General features: G+C 45.3%; 1 protein-coding gene across 30 annotated transcripts in view; it reads left to right on the top strand.

Moving 5' to 3' along the window:
• Positions 1 to 23,348, top strand: part of GPHN (gephyrin) — a 592,001-nt gene that overhangs the window by 272,213 nt on the left and 296,440 nt on the right. For all 30 annotated transcript variants that reach the window (XM_073637421.1, XM_073637415.1, XM_073637413.1 and 27 more), the window contains exon 5: positions 10,438 to 10,532. In XM_073637421.1, the coding sequence (XP_073493522.1) occupies positions 10,438 to 10,532 (95 nt within the window). The remainder of the gene's footprint in view (positions 1 to 10,437; positions 10,533 to 23,348) is intronic.

The raw sequence follows: 23,348 nt of genomic DNA, 5'->3' as shown, positions 1-23,348 counted from the left end.
CTGTATAGAGCTCGGTAGCCATATACCATCTCTGTATAGAACGAGCTCGGTAGCCATATACCATCTCTGTATAGAATGAGCTCGGTAGCCATATACCATCTCTGTATAGAACGAGCTCGGTAGCCATATACCATCTCTGTATGGAGCGAGCTCGGTAGCCATATACCATCTCTGTATGGAATGACCTCGGTAGCCATATACCATCTCTATAGAACAAGCTCAGTAGCCATATACCATCTCTATAGAACAAGCTCAGTAGCCATATACCATCTCTATAGAACAAGCTCGGTAGCCATATACCATCTCTGTATGGAACGAGCTCGGTAGCCATATACCATCTCTGTATGGAACGAGCTCGGTAGCCATATACCATCTCTGTATGGAACGAGCTTGGTAGCCATATACCATCTCTGTATAGAATGAGCTCGGTAGCCATATACCATCTCTGTATAGAACGAGCTCGGTAGCCATATACCATCTCTGTATGGAACGAGCTCGGTAGCCATATACCATCTCTGTATGGAACGAGCTTGGTAGCCATATACCATCTCTGTATAGAATGAGCTCGGTAGCCATATACCATCTCTCTATAGAACGAGCTCGGTGGCCATATACCATCTCTGTATGGAGCGAGCTCGGTAGCTATATACCATCTCTGTATAGAACGAGCTCGGTAGCCATATACCATCTCTATAGAACAAGCTCAGTAGCCATATACCATCTCTATAGAACAAGCTCAGTAGCCATATACCATCTCTGTATGGAACGAGCTCGGTAGCCATATACCATCTCTGTATGGAGCGAGCTCGGTAGCCATATACCATCTCTGTATAGAACGAGCTCGGTAGCCATATACCATCTCTGCATAGAACGAGCTCGGTAGCCATATACCATCTCTGTATAGAACGAGCTCGGTAGCCATATACCATCTCTATAGAACAAGCTCAGTAGCCATATACCATCTCTATAGAACAAGCTCGGTAGCCATATACCATCTCTGTATGGAACGAGCTCGGTGGCCATATACCATCTCTGTATGGAACGAGCTCGGTAGCCATATACCATCTCTGTATAGAACGAGCTCGGTAGCCATATACCATCTCTATAGAACGAGCTCGGTAGCCATATACCATCTCTATAGAACAAGCTCGGTAGCCATATACCATCTCTATAGAACAAGTTCGGTAGCCATATACCATCTCTGTATGGAACGAGCTCGGTGGCCATATACCATCTCTGTATGGAACGAGCTCGGTAGCCATATACCATCTCTGTATGGAACGAGCTCGGTAGCCATATACCATCTCTGTATAGAGCTCGGTAGCCATATACCATCTCTGTATGGAGCGAGCTCGGTAGCCATATACCATCTCTGTATAGAACGAGCTCGGTAGCCATATACCATCTCTGTATGGAACGAGCTCGGTGGCCATATACCATCTCTGTATAGAACGAGCTCGGTAGCCATATACCATCTCTGTATAGAATGAGCTCGGTAGCCATATACCATCTCTGTATAGAACGAGCTCAGTAGCCATATACCATCTCTGTATAGAACGAGCTCGGTAGCCATATACCATCTCTGTATGGAGCTCGGTAGCCATATACCATCTCTGTATGGAGCGAGCTCGGTAGCCATATACCATCTCTGTATAGAACGAGCTCGGTAGCCATATACCATCTCTGTATAGAACGAGCTCGGTAGCCATATACCATCTCTGTATGGAAAGAGCTCAGTAGCCATATACCATCTCTGTATAGAACGAGCTCGGTAGCCATATACCATCTCTGTATGGAGCAAGCTCGGTAGCCATATACCATCTCTGTATGGAACGAGCTCGGTAGCCATATACCATCTCTGTATAGAACGAGCTCGGTAGCCATATACCATCTCTGTATGGAACGAGCTTGGTAGCCATATACCATCTCTGTATAGAATGAGCTCGGTAGCCATATACCATCTCTGTATAGAACGAGCTCGGTAGCCATATACCATCTCTGTATGGAACGAGCTCGGTAGCCACATACCATCTCTATAGAACAAGCTCAGTAGCCATATACCATCTCTATAGAACAAGCTCAGTAGCCATATACCATCTCTGTATGGAGCGAGCTCGGTAGCCATATACCATCTCTGTATAGAACGAGCTCGGTAGCCATATACCATCTCTGTATAGAACGAGCTCGGTAGCCATATACCATCTCTGTATGGAGCGAGCTCGGTAGCCATATACCATCTCTGTATGGAGCGAGCTCGGTAGCCATATACCATCTCTGTATGGAGCGAGCTCGGTAGCCATATACCATCTCTGTATAGAACGAGCTCGGTAGCCATATACCATCTCTGCATAGAACGAGCTCGGTAGCCATATACCATCTCTGTATAGAACGAGCTCGGTAGCCATATACCATCTCTATAGAACGAGCTCGGTAGCCATATACCATCTCTATAGAACAAGCTCGGTAGCCATATACCATCTCTATAGAACAAGCTCGGTAGCCATATACCATCTCTGTATGGAACGAGCTCGGTGGCCATATACCATCTCTGTATGGAACGAGCTCGGTAGCCATATACCATCTCTGTATAGATCGAGCTCGGTAGCCATATACCATCTCTGTATAGAACGAGCTCGGTAGCCATATACCATCTCTATAGAACGAGCTCGGTAGCCATATACCATCTCTATAGAACAAGCTCGGTAGCCATATACCATCTCTATAGAACAAGCTCGGTAGCCATATACCATCTCTGTATGGAACGAGCTCGGTGGCCATATACCATCTCTGTATGGAACGAGCTCGGTGGCCATATACCATCTCTGTATAGAACGAGCTCGGTAGCCATATACCATCTCTGTATAGAATGAGCTCGGTAGCCATATACCATCTCTGTATAGAATGAGCTTGGTAGCCATATACCATCTCTGTATGGAGCGAGCTCGGTAGCCATATACCATCTCTGTATGGAGCAAGCTCGGTAGCCATATACCATCTCTGTATAGAACGAGCTCGGTAGCCATATACCATCTCTGTATGGAACGAGCTCGGTGGCCATATACCATCTCTGTATAGAACGAGCTCGGTAGCCATATACCATCTCTGTATAGAATGAGCTCGGTAGCCATATACCATCTCTGTATAGAACGAGCTCAGTAGCCATATACCATCTCTGTATAGAACGAGCTCGGTAGCCATATACCATCTCTGTATGGAAAGAGCTCAGTAGCCATATACCATCTCTGTATAGAACGAGCTCGGTAGCCATATACCATCTCTGTATGGAGCAAGCTCGGTAGCCATATACCATCTCTGTATGGAACGAGCTCGGTAGCCATATACCATCTCTGTATAGAACGAGCTCGGTAGCCATATACCATCTCTGTATGGAGCAAGCTCGGTAGCCATATACCATCTCTGTATGGAACGAGCTCGGTAGCCATATACCATCTCTGTATAGAATGAGCTCGGTAGCCATATACCATCTCTGTATAGAACGAGCTCGGTAGCCATATACCATCTTTGTATGGAACGAGCTCGGTAGCCATATACCATCTCTGTATGGAACGAGCTCGGTAGCCATATACCATCTCTGTATAGAGCTCGGTAGCCATATACCATCTCTGTATGGAAAGAGCTCAGTAGCCATATACCATCTCTGTATAGAGCTCGGTAGCCATATACCATCTCTGTATGGAAAGAGCTCAGTAGCCATATACCATCTCTGTATAGAACGAGCTCGGTAGCCATATACCATCTCTGTATGGAACGAGCTCGGTAGCCATATACCATCTCTGTATGGAACGAGCTCGGTAGCCATATACCATCTCTGTATGGAACGAGCTCGGTAGCCATATACCATCTCTGTATGGAACGAGCTCGGTGGCCATATACCATCTCTGTATGGAACGAGCTCGGTAGCCATATACCATCTCTGTATAGAACGAGCTCGGTAGCCATATACCATCTCTGTATGGAGCGAGCTCGATAGCCATATACCATCTCTGTATGGAATGAGCTCGGTAGCCATATACCATCTCTGTATGGAACGAGCTCGGTAGCCATATACCATCTCTGTATGGAGCGAGCTCGGTAGCCATATACCATCTCTGTATGGAGCGAGCTCGGTAGCCATATACCATCTCTGTATGGAGCGAGCTCGGTAGCCATATACCATCTCTGTATGGAACGAGTTCGGTAGCCATATACCATCTCTGTATGGAACGAGCTCGGTAGCCATATACCATCTCTGTATGGAACGAGCTCGGTAGCCATTTACCATCTCTGTATGGAACGAGCTCGGTAGCCATTTACCATCTCTGTATAGAACGAGCTCGGTAGCCATATACCATCTCTGTATGGAACGAGCTCGGTAGCCATATACCATCTCTGTATGGAACGAGCTCGGTAGCCATATACCATCTCTGTATGGAGCGAGCTCGGTAGCCATATACCATCTCTGTATGGAGCGAGCTCGGTAGCCATATACCATCTCTGTATGGAACGAGCTCGGTAGCCATATACCATCTCTGTATGGAACGAGCTCGGTAGCCAATCGAAGCTAGCTCACATCACATGCACCGCTTACCCGGCCTCCACGTGGCAGCCGTCCTCACTTCTAGGACAGCCTCTTCTCGTTCCGCATGTTTGGCCCCATTAAATTAAAAACCCCTATACTCACCTCCATTGCCATTCCAGGGGTGTCGGCACTCCAGGGGCTCTCGTAAGATGTGACAACCCTTTTAAGATGGCACAGTAAACTCTCCTGTTAACCACATTGCCAAATGCACAGCTGAATAGGAAAGGGTTCTTTACAGTTAGAGCAGTAATGGCGTGTACTACAACAGCATTAATAGAAGGGCTGGATGGTTTTCTCACAGGCTTTTTAGGTTATAAATAATCTAGCGATCGAGAATGTGTAAGTGGTGGAGAAAGGTTGAACTTGAAGGATCTATATATCATGAAAATCCCGCACCAGTTGTCAACCGCTGCATCCCATTTTTGTTAAAAAAAAAAAAAAAAGTGCATATCTTGTCTCTGCTTCTGCTATCCTACTCGTTAAACTGCATACAGGCTTTGCACAAAGCCACACTTTCAGGCGAACAACTGGGAGGTAAGAGAAAGGCAGTTCCTACACCTATAGTGCTAGCAGAATGCTGTTGAAGAGGAACCACCCGTTTACCAGGAGTGGATTGCAAGTTACAGAGGACAGTTCCTAGACATGTTAGACTGATATGCATCAAAAAACTGTTTTCGAGGGAATCAAAACCATACTTTTTTACAGGGTTTGTGCGAAACGACTGTATTCCTTAAAGGGAATCTGTCAGAAGGCTTTTGGTATTTAATGTAAGAACAGCACAATATAGGGCAAGAGATCCTGATCTCAGTGATGTGTTACTTATTAGGCTGTGTGCTGTAGTTTCAATATAATCAGTGTTTTATCAGCAGGAGATGATCACTGCAGGACTAGGTGTCTCATGCACAGCAGTCCAGATAATCTGTGTGACCCAGCACTGAATAGCAGCAAGCAAAGACCTGCTGACAGGTTCCCTTGAAGGCTTTGCCTCCCTTCACTGTGGAGAGTAGCCCTTGGATCTGTCGGAGCACTAGGTTGCCCTTTCTTTATTCCATTGGATCCTTATTTCCCCATTGTGACCTCAGTATACTGTATACAGTAATGGAGGATGCACCGGAAAATAAAAGAGCTCATCACATTTTACTCTTCTGCCTTAAAACCGTTTTCTTTTTTCGGATGCCGAGCTGCAGGATGTGAGCGCTGTTTTCCTTTGATCTGTCTCGGATGCGGAGCTAACGCTCTTTACTGGCGGTATATTTAATTCCTCTCCATTGGCGGTATTTTTTCGTCTGCTGTTCCTCATTTGTACTGTCATTAATCCATCTTTAAAGGTGCTGACGATCATAGAGCGATGAATATTGTTATGTCAGAGGAAATGTGACGGCCTGTGAACTGCCCGAGAGCTGCGGCCTGGAAATAGTCTGCGATAGTCACTTTTACTGTACGTTTATTCTTTTTTTTACTCTTGATTACAAAGTCCTAGACCTTACTTATGCTGCTGAGAACAAGATTTATTTTACTGGCAGGTGTCTCAGCATTACCTGGAAAGAAATCCCCCAAATGCCTAACTGACTTTTATGAGAGAATGCAGCGGGCGTGCCCTGTGATGTGCAGCGGGCGTGCCCTGTGATGTGCAGCGGGCGTGCCCTGTGATGTGCAGCGGGCGTGCCCTGTGATGTGCAGCGGGCGTGCTCTGTGATGTGCAGCGGGCGTGCCCTGTGATGTGCAGCGGGCGTGCCCTGTGATGTGCAGCGGGCGTGCCCTGTGATGTGCAGCGGGCGTGCCCTGTGATGTGCAGTGGGCGTGCCCTGTGATGTGCAGCGGACGTGCCCTGTGATGTGCAGCGGGCGTGCCCTGTGATGTGCAGCGGGCGTGCCCTGTGATGTGCAGCGGGCGTGCCCTGTGATGTGCAGCGGGCGTGCCCTGTGATGTGCAGCGGGCGTGCCCTGTGATGTGCAGCGGGCGTGCTCTGTGATGTGCAGCGGGCGTGCCCTGTGATGTGCAGCGGGCGTGCCCTGTGATGTGCAGTGGGCGTGCCCTGTGATGTGCAGCGGGCGTGCCCTGTGATGTGCAGCGGGCGTGCCCTGTGATGTGCAGCGGGCGTGCCCTGTGATGTGCAGCGGGCGTGCCCTGTGATGTGCAGCGGGCGTGCTCTGTGATGTGCAGCGGGCGTGCCCTGTGATGTGCAGCGGGCGTGCCCTGTGATGTGCAGCGGGCGTGCCCTGTGATGTGCAGCGGGCGTGCCCTGTGATGTGCAGCGGGCGTGCCCTGTGATGTGCAGCGGGCGTGCCCTGTGATGTGCAGCGGGCGTGCCCTGTGATGTGCAGCGGGCGTGCCCTGTGATGTGCAGCGGGCGTGCCCTGTGATGTGCAGCGGGCGTGCCCTGTGATGTGCAGCGGGCGTGCCCTGTGATGTGCAGCGGGCGTGCCCTGTGATGTGCAGCGGACGTGCCCTGTGATGTGCAGCGGGCGTGCCCTGTGATGTGCAGCGGGCGTGCCCTGTGATGTGCAGCGGGCGTGCCCTGTGATGTGCAGCGGGCGTGCCCTGTGATGTGCAGCGGGCGTGCCCTGTGATGTGCAGCGGGCGTGCCCTGTGATGTGCAGCGGGCGTGCCCTGTGATGTGCAGCGGGCGTGCCCTGTGATGTGCAGCGGGCGTCCTCTGTGATGTGCAGCGGTCGTGCCCTGTGATGTGCAGCGGTCGTGCCCTGTGATGTGCAGCGGGCGTGCCCTGTGATGTGCAGCGGGCGTGCCCTGTGATGTGCAGCGGGCGTGCCCTGTGATGTGCAGCGGGCGTGCTCTGTGATGTGCAGCGGGCGTGCCCTGTGATGTGCAGCGGGCGTGCCCTGTGATGTGCAGCGGGCGTGCCCTGTGATGTGCAGCGGGCGTGCCCTGTGATGTGCAGCGGGCGTGCCCTGTGTTGTGCAGCGGGCGTGCCCTGTGATGTGCAGCGGGCGTGCTCTGTGATGTGCAGCGGGCGTGCTCTGTGATGTGCAGCGGGCGTGCCCTGTGATGTGCAGCGGGCGTGCCCTGTGATGTGCAGCGGGCGTGCCCTGTGATGTGCAGCGGGCGTGCCCTGTGATGTGCAGCGGGCGTGCCCTGTGATGTGCAGCGGGCGTGCCCTGTGATGTGCAGCGGGCGTGCTCTGTGATGTGCAGCGGGCGTGCCCCGTGATGTGCAGCGGGCGTGCCCCGTGATGTGCAGCGGGCGTGCCCCGTGATGTGCAGCGGGCGTGCCCCGTGATGTGCAGCGGGCGTGCCCCGTGATGTGCAGCGGGCGTGCCCCGTGATGTGCAGCGGGCGTGCCCCGTGATGTGCAGCGGGCGTGCCCCGTGATGTGCAGCGGGCGCGCCCCGTGATGTGCAGCGGGCGCGCCCCGTGATGTGCAGCGGGCGCGCCCCGTGATGTGCAGCGGGCGCGCCCCGTGATGTGCAGCGGGCGCGCCCCGTGATGTGCAGCGGGCGCGCCCCGTGATGTGCAGCGGGCGCGCCCCGTGATGTGCAGCGGGCGCGCCCCGTGATGTGCAGCGGGCGCGCCCCGTGATGTGCAGCGGGCGCGCCCTGTGATGTGCAGCGGGCGCGCCCTGTGATGTGCAGCGGGCGCGCCCTGTGATGTGCAGCGGGCGCGCCCTGTGATGTGCAGCGGGCGCGCCCCGTGATGTGCAGCGGGCGCGCCCCGTGATGTGCAGCGGGCGCGCCCCGTGATGTGCAGCGGGCGCGCCCCGTGATGTGCAGCGGGCGCGCCCCGTGATGTGCAGCGGGCGCGCCCCGTGATGTGCAGCGGGCGCGCCCCGTGATGTGCAGCGGGCGTGCCCCGTGATGTGCAGCGGGCGTGCCCTGTGATGTGCAAAAAATAAGCCCTCACCCGGCCCCAGATCCTGAAAAATGGAGACGCTGCGGGTCTCGGAAAATAACGCCATTTTTTTGTTTAACAAACTATGGATTTTTTTTTCACCACTTAAATAAAAAACAACCTATACATTTTCGGTATCTACGAACTCGTAATGACCAGAAAACTAATAATGGCAGGTCAGTTTTAGCATATAGTGAACATGGTGAAAAAAAACAAAACAAAAAAACAACTGTGGAATTTCACTTTTTTTGCAATTTCACCGCATTTGGAATTTTTTCCCGTTTACCTGTACACAATATGGTAAAACCAATGGTGTCGTTCAAAAGTACAACTTGTCCCGCAAAAAATAAGCCCTCACAAGGCCATATTGACCGACAAAAAATGTATGGCTCTGGGAAGAAGGGGAGCAAAAAACGAAAACGCAAAAACGGAAAATGGCCCAGGGATGAAGGGGTTCATTAGTGGTCCAAAGTAATATAACAATAAACCATTGTTTTTCAACCTCCATGTTGCAATTTCAAAGAACAAACATTATAAACAGCATGTGCAGCAATAAAGGCCCCCCTAATTAATACTTGGTTGTCCCACTAATTAATACTTGGTTGCCCACCCTTTGGCATTGCTGACAGCCTACACACGTTTCTTGTAGCCATCTATAAGCTTCTTGCACTTCTCAGCTGGAGTTTTCTCCCATCTTCCTTTGCAGTTTGTTCAAGCTCTTGAATGTTTGCAGGTTTTTTTTCCCCAATGTCAGATTTCAGCTCACCCCAAAGATTTTCAATGGGATTGAGGTCAGGATTCATTGCTGGCCATTTTAAAACAGTCCATTTTTCTTTTTCAACCATTGGATGTGTGACCCTATGATCTTCGACTCAAACCAAGTTTTCTTACACTGGTTGGACATTTCGCTCTAAAATCTTTTGATAATTCTCTGATTCCATGATTCTTGTGGTACATTCAAGGCCTCCAGTATCAGACACAGCAAAGCATCTCCACAGCATTATGGATCCTCCACCATGCTTAACTGTTTGTAAGGTGTTCTTTTCCTTATAAACTTCATTGCGCCATCTGTAAACAAACTATTGCTTTGCATTGCCGAAAAACTATATTTTTGTTTCATCTGTCCACAGAACATTTTCCCATAAGGATTGTGGTTTGTCAAGGTACTCTTTGGCAAAGATCAGTCATTCCTTTTTATGTCTTTTCTTCAGCGATGGTTTCTTCCTTGGCCTTCGCCCATAAAGTTCTGCTTGGTTTAGTGTGCGGCGTATGGTACTTATAGAAACCATGACCCCAGACTGTTCCTGGTTGGCCGTCAGGTCTTTGGATGTTTGATGTGGTGTTTTTTCCACCCTTTTCACCAACCTTCGAAGACATCTCTGTTCAATTTTCCTCTTTTTCCCATTTTCAGGGAGGTTCCTTGCTTGGCAAACTTCTTAATAATATTGCGCACTGTTCAAACTGTGATACCAAGGTCTTTGGAGATGGCCTTATACTGTTCGGAAGTCTTGTGTTTGCTAATAATAGTAGTTGTGATGTTCTCAGACAGCTCCTTTGTCTTCACCATTGTGACAAAGGAACAGGGCCTACCATGTGGCTTTTTAAAACACTGAAATCATCATTCATTGGCTAATTCATGTCCCATGGGCACCGACAATTAACGGGAGAATCTCTTTTGTGATTTATCACAGGCGAGTCAATTTTTTAACACGAGTCTGTATACAAAAAACTTTCACTTGATTAATTTTTTTTCATGAGATCTTCCACATTATGTACTTCATGGTGGCTAATAACAATGAGCAGGACTGTATACTAGGAAATCCCTTTTTAGCTGAATGCCTAGTTTGTGGATATATAGTGTAGGGCGGCAGTCCTTGCCGTATACTAGAAGATGTACGACACTATGCCACATAAGTAATTGTATATATGATGCGTAGAACTGGTACTTTACGTAGCATTCAATTCTTCTAGTGAACTTGGCCATAAACTAATGCAAATTGTTTCCATCTATAGGCCACAAAAGAAGTAATAGAGCGGGAAGCTCCGGGGATGGCCTTGGCAATGCTAATGGGATCCCTCAATGTTACACCCCTCGGGATGCTCTCTAGGTAAGAATTTACTCTTATAACAGATGGTATTTTTATTGCTAGAATGGCAAAAACAATCCGTGAATAAAACTGTACCGCATACTTTATTAAATAGATCTCTTAGACCTGATGAAACTGGTGTATTTACTTAGAAAATCCATGCCAGAATGCTGGAAGGTGATAGGAGGAGGCTTGCAAGGCCTCTGGTCATACATACACATTAGATGAATGTCTGCCAGACCAGTTTTTCATATGATGGTGTTCAGATGTTAGGTAAAAGAAGGCCACCTTGTAGGATAATGGCTTGGCCGAGGATGCATGTGTCCTTTAAAGGGAATCTACCTGTAGGATCAACCCTTCTAAGCCCTCCATATGGCCATATAGGTCATAGAACGTTGAATAAAATGTTAACTTGGTATCATCAATCTGATATTTTATTCCAGAGAAATCCAAGCTTTTCTTAACATGTAAATGAGCCGTTAAGATCTATGGGCGAGACATAGATCTCCCTGAGAATCTGCCTCCAGGGCTTATTTTATATTAAATGGGTCATTATCACTGTGAGACATGTAGATCAGGAGAGCAGACTGTCAGTCATTACATGTCTCACACTGGTAACGCCCCCTGTCATTTAAAATAATTTCTGGAGACAGATTCTCAGGGTAATCTATGTCCGGCCCATAGATCTCAACAGGTCTGACCTCTTGATAATTTTCTACGGATGTATTCATGTTATGGCTCTTAAAAAAAATAATAATTTGCGACCAATTAATGGAGTTCTCCAGGAATAGAAAAAAAAATCTAAAGAAAAAATGTCACTATAAATAAATTCCTAAATATCTTTAATCAGCAAATCACGTTTATTTTGTCTTAGGAGGTAATCACTATACTATATTAAAATGACCGATGTCTTGTTACATTGACAAAAACTTGTCCTAGAATGTTGTTTGAACAGGTTCCTGCGAGCATGTGCAGTAGGAAGCTTGTCTGCTGTGACCTCAAGATAACTTGTATCACATACTATCTAACTATCTTAAAGTCACAGCAGCCACTCCGCATTCAGAAACACAGCATTGACAGCAGTGTGAGCAGCCTCTTCTTACCTTAGGACCCCTGGTATCTCCAGTATTCGATCAGATAAACAGGATGTATAGCAGTGTGAGCAGCCTCTTCTTACCTAAGCACTCCTGATATCTCCAGTATTCGATCAGATAGACATGATGTACAGCAGTGTGAGCAGCATCTTCTTACCTTAGGACCCCTTGTATCTCCAGTATTAGATCAGATAAACAGGGTGGTCAGCAGTGTGAGCAGCCTCTTCTTACCTTAGGACCCCTGGTATCTCCAGTATTCGATCAGATAAACAAGATGTATAGCAGTGTGAGCAGACTCTTCTTACCTAAGCACTCCTGATTTCTCCAGTATTCGATCAAATAGACAGGATGTACAGCAGTGTGAGCAGCATCTTCTTATCTAAGCACTCCTGATATCTCCAGTATTCGATCAAATAGACAGGATGTACAGCAGTGTGAGCAGCATCTTCTTACCTTAGGACCCCTGGTATCTCCAGTATTAGATAAGATAAACAGGGTGGTCAGCAGTGTGAGCAGCCTCTTCTTTTTTTGGCGCTCCAGGTATCTCCAGTATTAGATCAGATAGACAGGGTGGACTGCAGTGTGAGAAGCCTCTTCTTACTTCAGCACCCCTGGTATCTCCAATATATGATCAGATTGACAGGGTAGACAGCAGTGTGAGTAGCCTCTTGTTACCTTCTTACCTCACCAACCTTGGTATCTACAATATTAGATCATATAGACTCCAAAGACATACTGATAGGGAATTTAGATTGTGAGCCCCAATGGGGACAGTGCCCATAATGTCTGTAAAGCGATGTGGAATTAATGGTGCTATATAAGTGAGTAAAATAAATAAATAAAAAATAAATAGGGTGGACAGCAGTGTGAGCAGCCTCTCCTTACCTCACCACCTCTGGTATCTCCAGTGTTAGATCAGATAGACAAGGTGGGCAGTGTGGATAGATGTTTGAGTTGCTTCTTCTTACCTCAGCAACCCTGTTATCTCCAATATTTGATCAGATAGAGAGGGTGGACAGCAGGGTCAGCAGCCTGTTTTTTACATCAGCACCCTTGTATCTCCAGTATTAAATCAGATAGACAGGATGTACAGCAGTGTGAGCAGCCTTTTCTTACCTCTGCACTCCTGATATCTCCAGTATTAGATAAATAGGATGTAAAATAGGATGTACAGCAGTGTGAGCAGCCTCTTCTTACCCAAGCACTCCTGGTATATCCTGTATTAGATCATATAGATAGTGTGGACTTCAGTGTGAGCAGCCTCTTCTTACCTCAGCATTCCTTATATCTCCAGTATTAGATCAGATAGACATGGTGGACAGCAGTGTGAGCAGCCTCTTCTTACCCAAGCACTCCTGGTATCTCCTGTATTAGATCATGTAGATAGTGTGGGCAGCAGTGTAAGCTGCCTCTCCTTACCTCACCACCTCTGGCATCTCCAGTGTTAGATCAGATAGACAAGGTAGACAGTGTGGATAGATGTTTGAGTTGCTTCTTCTTACCTCAGCAACCCTGTTATCTCCAATATTTGATCAGATAGACAGGGTGGACAGCAGTGTCAGCAGTCTGTTTTTACCTCAGCACCCTTGTATCTCCAGTATTAGATCAGATAGGCAGGGTAGACCGTGTGGAGCGCAGTGTGAGCAGCCTTTTCTTACCTCAGCATTCCTGGTATCTCCAGTATTAAATCAGATAGACAGAATGTACAACAGTCTGAGCAGCCTCTTCTTACCTCTGCACTCCTGATATCTCCAGTATTAGATAGATAGGATGTACAGCAGTGTGAGCAGCCTCTTCTTACCTCTGCACTCCTGGTATCTCCTGTATTAGATCATATAGATAGTGTGGACTTCAGTATGAGCAGCCTCTTCTTACCTCAGCACTCCTTATATCTCCAGTATTAGATCAGATAGACATGGTGGACAGCAGTGTGAGCAGCCTCTTCTTACCTTAGCACTCCTGGTATCTCCTGTATTAGATAGATAGGATGTACAGCAGTGTGAGCAGCCTCTTCTTACCTTTGCACTCCTGATATCTCCAGTATTAGATAGATAGGATGTACAGCAGTGTGAGCAGCCTCTTCTTACCTCTGTACTCCTGGTATCTCCAGTATTAGATAGATAGGATGTACAGCAGTGTGAGCAGCCTCTTCTTACCTCTGCACTCCTGGTATCGCCTGTATTAGATCATATAGATAGTGTGGACTTCAGTGTGAGCAGCCTCTTCTTACCTCAGCACTCCTTATATCTCCAGTATTAGATCAGATAGACATGGTGGACAGCAGTGTGAGCAGCCTCTTCTTACCTCTGCACTCCTGATATCTCCAGTATTACATAGATAGGATGTACAGCAGTGTGAGCAGCCTCTTCTTACCTCTGCACTCCTGATATCTCCAGTATTACATAGATAGGATGTACAGCAGTGTGAGCAGCCTCTTCTTACCTCTGCACTCCTGATATCTCCAGTATTACATAGATAGGATGTACAGCAGTGTGAGCAGCCTCTTCTTACCTCTGCACTCCTGATATCTCCAGTATTACATAGATAGGATGTACAGCAGTGTGAGCAGCCTCTTCTTACCTCTGCACTCCTGGTATCTCCTGTATTAGATCATATAGATAGTGTGGACAGCAGTGTGAGCAGCCTCTTCTTACCTCAGTACTCCTTATATCTCCAATTCCACAACATCCAATAGGATCACATTTTCCTACACATGGGACAGGCGTCTTACTGCACATGCTCACAGGCATCAGTCCTTTTAGCATACTAGGCAGGCTTTTGATATTAATGTGCTCTAGTGATTATGTCCCTAGACACAACAAGTGTGATTTGCTAATCAAAGGTATTTAGGAATCGATTTACAATGGGATTTTTTCCTATTTCTGGAAAACCCCTGTAAAGGGACCATGGAGCTCTTTGTAGCGCTGCCCCTTTGATCTCTGAACCTTTGTGGGTTCACCTGTGCCTTCCAATCTAACAATGCTGGTCTTATGCCACCGCTCTTTTGCTGTAAATGTGTTTTGGAGGTCGCAGGGACAGATCCGTGCCAGTACAATTACCAGGCTGTGCATCCACCTTGGATCTAGCATTGTTGTCCTTAGGAGACATTTGGTTTTTCGGTTAACAATCTAGATCTGCCTTTAGAAGTTTCCAAATGGCCTTCTTAGAAGAGTGTGTGTACCGGACTTGTGAAATTCTGGCCGGTAGTATTGTTTCTTCCTTAATGTTAATTTATGACAAATGTCCGTCATTCCTGATCAATATCTGCCATCACCTCTCCCAAGAATCACGCAGTGATTGACAGCGGGGACTGATTATTGGGAATGTCGTCGATGGATTTCCGGTAGACACTCATCACGCTTCAGTCTTGGGTTGGCATTCACGCCAATCGTTTTGGTATGTTTTGTTAATTTATACATCACTGATCAACAATTAGGGATGATGTATTACTAGAAGATACATTCGCTTTGTGAACGTGAGGGTCTTAGCTTTGGGGTCCCTGCTAATGCGGAGAATGAGGGGGCCACAGTTCTGGGGGAGCTCTAGAGGGAAGTGCACTTGTTTGGCTTTGTGCTTGCTCCTCACACACAGGGGTATCACTTTAAGGGGATTAGAGGTAGCACTTGGGACCTGGTTCCCTGCAGGGACCCCTCTGCTATATAAAAACACAAAAAATCTTCAAGTGCTGGAGAAGGCCCCAGAATTGGGGTCCATGAGCTTCAAATGACACCAATGTGCCCCATACCATCTTGACAGCCTAATAAAATTCCTCTTACCGTTTTGGTGTCTGCAGCTCCCATGCGTGGCTATATGTCGTCATGATTACAGACTACAAGGTACCCTTGTGCGCACTTCCTTCCTCCAGACCAAGTCTATGTTAAAAAGTTATTCTAATGTTATTTTTTTCAGGCAAAATTGCAAAAAACAACAAGTAACTTTGCAAAATATTTGTCTTTAAAAATCCCCTCTTTGGATTTTTAGGGCGTTTTCGTTTTAATGTTTACTGTTCGTTACTTAGGTTACCGGCCATAGCTGCAGTTTGGAAGCGGTGGCCAAATTCGCGCAGTGTTTACAAGCTCCTTTCAATAGAGCTTTTAAGTGCTGCTCTGAAGTTTGGCCAGGGTAGCTTGATTGCACCGATTGCTCCCGATCGCAGCCCCTGCGGCCAGCTTCTGTGCCCCTCTGCTCCTCCAAAGGTCCACACTAGATTAGTTATGCAAAGTGCACTGTTGGGGCAAGCGGCGTCATAATGGCAACTCAAATTACCTCCTTTGATATTGAAAAAAACATTCAGTATTGCTGTGTCCATAAAAAAAATGCAAAGAGCGTAAAAACAGAAAAAATCGAAATGCCAAAATAGCCACAACTCCCCCCTTCCCCCTCCAAATAAAATGCAGTGAAAAGCGATCAAAACATTGTATGGTGTCAATAAAAATAACAGCTTAATCCCAAAAACCGAGCCCTCCTACAGCTTCATTGACGGGAAAAATCAAAAAATTAAGGGTCTCAGAAAATGGTGACACAAAACAATTTATTTTTTTTTGTTTGCAATTTTTTTTTATTTTTTATCACTTCATCAAAAAATAAATATACAAGTTTGGTATTTCCATAATCGTACACACCTGAGTAATCATAATTCTAGGTCTATTTTACCAGATAATGAAAACTGTAAAAATATATGACAATGGCAGTTTTTTTTTTTCATTTTACTTCTCTTTCTAAACCCTCTAGGAGGACCTGTAACTTGCTCAAAAAATAGTTTATTAAATATCTTCTGAAAATCCCTGAGCTCCTCTGATTCTGCCGCTCTTTTCTGTTTTGCACTATGTCGCTCCATTGCGGAGATATTCACATTTGTTTCTTCTGAAGCGCAGTATGTGAAATCTCTGCTTTTATTTCAGCTGGGTGTTTTTTTCAGAGTCTTCTCTGGGGTGGGCTCTTTCAGTCCTTCCTCCCAAACGCTGCCAATCTGAGACTGTTAGATCAGCTGCTGAGCTGTGATAGGCACATGAAAGCGCACACCCCAGAGAAGACTCTGAAGAAACACCCAGCAGAGATGTCACATACTGCGCTTCCGTAGAAACAAATGTGAATATCTCTGCAATGGAGCGACACACCGAAAAATGGATCCTTTTCCAGATCTTACTTTTTATTTCTGAACCTTAAAAAAAATAGACGTTCGCGTTAATGCCGCTGGTCTGTAAAATATGACTCTGTTTCAACAAATGCGTTTCCCCATAATGTGCTTTTTCTTTAAAACGCGTCACAGGCTGTAGATATTCATACAAATACGTGGTTGTTATTCCCTTTTTTTATCATAATGTTACAGAGATGTGAAGTTTGGGTATTTACGGTTGTAGCAGATCCATAAAGCATCCTGCCGCACAATAATATTGTAATAAAGGCTTGTTATGTAGTCAGCTGTTTTGGCTTTCCCAGTTTACAAGGTGCTGTTTTATAATTCTGCGTGTCAGCAGTTCCTTCTGGTCGTCCCTTAGAAGAAACAGCAGGGATTGCAGGTAATCTGCAGAGCGCGCGAGATGAGAAGCCGGCTCTGTAAGGAAGGGAGCCGAATATTCCTTTCTAGCGTCGCTACGAACGTGACGCTGCAATATTGTCACTTAAAATAGCGAAGCAGAGCAAGATTAATGGCGTCCCCCGCGTGTGAGGAGGCGGCAGAGCCCATGATCGGTGGAGGGAAATTAAGAACGTAATAACAATCCATTAAATAATACAATTTCATTCGGAGAATTCGCATTCTTAATGTTTAGATTTAGAAGCCATGAATTAAACCTCGTAGGTGTCGGTATTATAGACCTATAGGTATTCTATGTGCTGCCCTACGGGGGCCTCCGTGATGCTTCATGGGATGCTGCTTGTTGTAATGTCTTTTCACCCAGATAGATGCATATAAAATCAAAGGCTCTCCAAGTTCTCACATAACTATATAGCGATCTGTCCTACTACTGCTATAGGCCCTTCGGAGAGACAGGGTCTAGCCATAGTTGCTTCCATCCTTTTTTGTGGTGGTGGTGGTGATTATCAGACACTTCTCTCCTGGGTGGTAGCAGAATAGTGAGTCAGTTTTGATCATAGTTATGAGTTGTTGATCTGTCTTATATGTATATAGCTGTCATCATGTATTTATCTATCTAATTACTTTTATGGGTTCCTTGGAGAGACAGGGTCTAGCCATAGTTGCTTCCATCCTTTTTTGTGGTGGTGGTGGTGATTATCAGACACTTCTCTCCTGGGTGGTAGCAGAATAGTGAGTCAATTTTGATCATAGTTATGAGTTGTTGATCTGTCTTATATGTATATAGCTGTGATCATTTATTTATCTATCTAATTACTTTTATGGGTTCCTTGGAGAGACAAGGTCTAGCCATAGTTGCTTCCATCCTTTTTTGTAGTGGTGGTGGTGGTGGTGATTATCATCAGACACTTCTCTCCTGGGTGGTACCAGAATAGTGAGTCAATTTTGATCATAGTTATGAGTTGTTGATCTGTCTTATATGTATATAGCTGTCATCATTTATTTATCTATCTAATTACTTTCATGGGTTCCTTGGAGAGACAGGGCCTAGCCATAGTTGCTTCCATCCTTTTTTGTGGTGGTGGTGGTGATTATCAGACACTTCTCTCCTCGGTGGTACCAGAATAGTGAGTCAATTTTGATCATAGTTATGAGTTCTTGATCTGTCTTATATGTATATAGCTGTCATCATTTATTTATCTATCTAATTACTGTTATGGGTTCCTTGGAGAGACAGGGCCTAGCCATAGTTACTTCTGACCTGTTTTGTGGTGGTGCTGATGATTATCATCAGACCCTTCTCTCCTGGATGGTACCATAATAGGGAATCCATTTGATCATAGTTAAGAGATATCTATCTATCTATTCATCCATCCATCTTATAGGTATATAGCTATCATCATTTAGCTCTCTATCTTACCACTGCTACGAGGCCATTGGAGAGACTGGACCTAGTCATAGTTGCTTCCATCCTGTTTTATGGTGGTGGTGATTATCAGACACTTCTCTCCTGGGTGGTCCCATAATGGAAAGTCCATTTTCTCTATCTATCTATGTCGGGAGTAATAATCCCTGCACCCGGTATTGAACAATTCTGCTTCAAGTGAAATTTATTCCAATATAATGTCAGGAATGACAAAGTAAAAGCTGACGTTTCGGCCACTGTGTGGCCTTAATCACAGTGTCCCTAGAATAAATGATAACAATCCAATTAAATACAAAAATTCATACATTATTTACAAGAAAATATACATATTCTGTGAACTCTTGTCAAATGATCATTTGCGTAGAGGCAGATCTAAAATAATCTATGTTCATCAGGTCAACTAACCCTCAGTAATCAGAGAGCAGTTCAAAGGTAGGAAGAAACTATATGTAGATTGTTATATAAAAGATCTAGTTAAAAGTAGGTGATAGAACCTGTTGGGTCTTGTACCACAGTAGTTATAAGGATCCCCCCTGGCGATGTGCGGTATGTAATGTGGAGCGGCGCTCCATAATAAAGGACCTGCCGGTCATGTGACCAGAAGTGGCGTCAGACGCCGACGCTTGCGCGGACATCTGCAGTGCTCTGTCACTAATACGGCATTGCTCCTATGTGCGGGGCGGCCATGGAGATGCTGTGACGCTTCTCACTGCGCATGCGCGCTCCATGCTATGTATCAGGCAAGAGACTGCGGGGATATAATTACCTGCCATGGAGATCACAGACCCCAGGAGATGAGCGCTGGAGTATAATACAGGGGAAGAGGGGGAAGAGGGGGGAAAAGGGGCAAGAGGGGAAAAAGGGGCAAGAGGGGAAAAAGGGGCAAGAGGGGAAAAAGGGGCAAGAGGGGAAAGAGGAGGAAAAGGAGGAAGAGGGGGAAAAAGGGGGGAAGAGGGGAAAATGGTGGAAGAGGGGAAAAAGGATGGATTAAAAAGAACCTATGAAAATGTATACCCTATAAGGGTAGATATACGGAATAAAGGGCACCTCCACCTCCACTATGGCTGAGAATGTACTTTATCATTGGTGAAAAATATATAACCCTATAAGGGCAAATATATGGAACAAAGGGCACATCCACCCATGAAGATGTATAACGCTGTAAGAGTAGAAATATGGAATAAAGGGCACCTCTACCTACACTATGGCTGAGGGTGTACATTGCCGGTATATGTAAAAGATCACAATAAAATACAATATTATCAATCATTATGGATTAAATTTTACATTTCCATCTCCATATAGTTCAACCATGTATCATATTCATATAGACAAGATAAATCACGCTCAGACACAGGGAGAAGTCCAGACCAAAGTAATCAGAAAATTGTATAAAATCGCCCCTCCCCCTATTTATACGACTGTACTTTATAATGTTCGCGGGGATAGTACCAGGAACCTCGTATATTAGAATCATGGAATCTGAGAAAATAATAAATGATGTTGGCCACACAATCTCCCTATTCAAGCCTTTAGGGTACAAAGTATCCAAAGTGTAAATCCAGAAAGTTTCAGGTTGCTTTAAAAGCTTGATATGATTGCCCCCCTACGAGGTCTAGGGACCCTCTCTACTACTTGAAATCTCTATTGTGCCACATTATGTTTTGCTTCTTTAAAGTGATGCGGAAGTGGCAGCCAAGTCTTTTCACCCCTAATTGTGGACTTATAGCTCGAAACCCTATCTCTTATTGATTGTGTGGTTTCCCCTGTATATAATAGGCCACAGAGGCATTTAATGAGATAAATCACAAAATTGGTCTCACACGTATAGAAGTCTCGAATGGGATATGGTTTGCCGGTGCGTGGATGAATTCATTGCCCTTCATTACATTTGAACAGCTCGCGCAGCCCAGGCCCGGGAAGGCTCCTGTCCTACGTTGTCCTGTAAGTGTCCGGGTAGATAGATCAGCCTAGATCAGCCCTCACCAACTGATCTTTGATATTTCTTGGTCGTCTTGTACACGAGTGGTGGATATTTTAATATTCGGGTAAGCCTTAGTTAGTAAAGGCCAATGTTTATGAATAACATTATGTATTTCCGGTATGGTTGGGTGAAAACAATGAACAAAAGGTAGTCTCTCTAGACGTGTTGGCCTGTCCATAGGTGTTTCTGTATGAGGCTAATTTGGACCAGAAGTTTAAAGAATTCTGTGGGGAATTACTAAACTTAGTCCTAAGGGAGAATTATATTCTCTTTGAGGACGAGTTTTTTGTATGGACCTGTGGCACAGCCATGGGCTCAAATGTAGCCCCAGCATACGCAAATCTCTACATGGATCGTTTTGAGAAAGACTTTGTCTATTCCAATTCTTTATTTCAAAAACATGCCATTACATGGTATTGGTACATTGACGACATTTTCTGTATTTGGCTAGGGGATGAGATGAGTCTATTAGGCTTTTTAACACTATTAACACAGTCAGACCTGAACTCACGTTTACATTAAATCATGACACCAAGGAAGTTACATTCCTGGATACTAAAGTACAAAAAGACGTATATGGCCAATTAACGACTAACATTTACAATAAACCAACAGACTGCAATGGTTTACTCTTGTATGGCAGTTGTCATCTGAAGGCTACCAAAAATAACCTTCCACGTTCACAATTTAAGAGAGTGACACGTATTGTATCCAACACTACGGTTAGGGACATCAGACTTAGAGAAATGTCCAGTAAATTTCAAGCTAGGGATTATCTGGAGAAATTACTTAGAGATGAACTATCTAGAGTAACAACAAATACAGAAACACCTATGGACAGGCCAACACGTCTAGAGAGACTACCTTTTGTTCATTGTTTTCACCCAACCATACCGGAAATACATAATGTTATTCATAAACATTGGCCTTTACTAACTAAGGCTTACCCGAATATTAAAATATCCACCACTCGTGTACAAGACGACCAAGAAATATCAAAGATCAGTTGGTGAGGGCTGATCTAGGCTGATCTATCTACCCGGACACTTACAGGACAACGTAGGACAGGAGCCTTCCCGGGCCTGGGCTGCGCGAGCTGTTCAAATGTAATGAAGGGCAATGAATTCATCCACGCACCGGCAAACCATATCCCATTCGAGACTTCTATACGTGTGAGACCAATTTTGTGATTTATCTCATTAAATGCCTCTGCGGCCTATTATATACAGGGGAAACCACACAATCAATAAGAGATAGGGTTTCGAGCCATAAGTCCACAATTAGGGGTGAAAAGACTTGGTTGCCACTTCCGCATCACTTTAAAGAAGCAAAACATAATGTGGCACAATAGAGATTTCAATTAGTAGAGAGGGTCCCTAGACCTCGTAGGGGGGCAATCATATCAAGCTTTTAAAGCAACCTGAAACTTTCTGGATTTACACTTTGGATACTTTGTACCCTAAAGGCTTGAATAGGGAGATTGTGTGGCTAACATCATTTATTATTTTCTCAGATTCCATGATTCTAATATACGAGGTTCCTGGTACTATCCCCGCGAACATTATAAAGTACAGTCGTATAAATAGGGGGAGGGGCGATTTTATACAATTTTCTGATTACTTTGGTCTGGACTTCTCCCTGTGTCTGAGCGTGATTTATCTTGTCTATATGAATATGATACATGGTTGAACTATATGGAGATGGAAATGTAAAATTTAATCCATAATGATTGATAATATTGTATTTTATTGTGATCTTTTACATATACCGGCAATGTACACCCTCAGCCATAGTGTAGGTAGAGGTGCCCTTTATTCCATATTTCTACTCTTATAGCGTTATACATTATTCACCAATGAAAGTGTACTCTCTCAGCCATACTAGAGGTGGAGGTGCCCTTTATTCCATATATCTACCCTTGTAGGGTTATACATTTTCATAAGTGGTGATGCTTTCTAATCCATATATCTACCCTTATGACACTATATATTTTTCACCAATGAAAATGTACATTCTCAGCCATTTTGTAGGTGGAGGTGCCCTTGATTTTCATATTCTACCCTTACAGTATAGCGTTATACATCTTCATGGGTGGATGTGCCCTTTGTTCCATATATTTTCCCTTATAGGGTTATATATTTTCACCAATGACTGATGAACATATACAGTACAGACCAAAAGTTTGGACACACCTTCTCATTTAAAGATTTTTCTGTATTTTCATGACTATGAAAATTGTACATTCACACTGAAGGCATCAAAACTATGAATTACCACATGTGGAATTATATACTTAACAAAAAAGTGTGAAAAAACTGAAAATATGTCTTATATTCTAGGTTCTTCAAAGTAGCCACCTTTTGCTTTGATGACTGCTTTGCACACTCTTGGCATTCTCTTGATGAGCTTCAAGAGGTAGTCACCGGAAATGGTTTTCACTTCACAGGTGTGCCCTGTCAGGTTTAATAAGTGGGATTTCTTGCCTTATAAATGGGATTGGGACCATCAGTTGTGTTGTGCAGAAGTCTGGTGGATACACAGCTGATAGTCCTACTGAATAGACTGTTAGACTTTGTATTATGGCAAGAAAAAAGCAGCTAAGTAAAGAAAAACGAGTGGCCATCATTACTTTAAGAAATGAAGGTCAGTCAATTGAGAAAACTTTGAAAGTGTCCCCAAGTGCAGTTGCAAAAACCATCAAGCACTACAAAGAAACTGGCTCACATGACGACCACCCCAGGAAAAGAAGACCAAGAGTCACCTCTGCTTCTGAGGATAAGTTTATCCGAGTCACCAG

Source organism: Phyllobates terribilis, unplaced genomic scaffold, assembly GCF_046119375.1.
Source record: "Phyllobates terribilis strain yellow unplaced genomic scaffold, ASM4611937v1 Scaffold_6__1_contigs__length_29720123, whole genome shotgun sequence".
Lineage (NCBI taxonomy): Eukaryota > Metazoa > Chordata > Amphibia > Anura > Dendrobatidae > Phyllobates > Phyllobates terribilis.
This window is presented reverse-complemented; position numbering and strand designations above follow the sequence as displayed.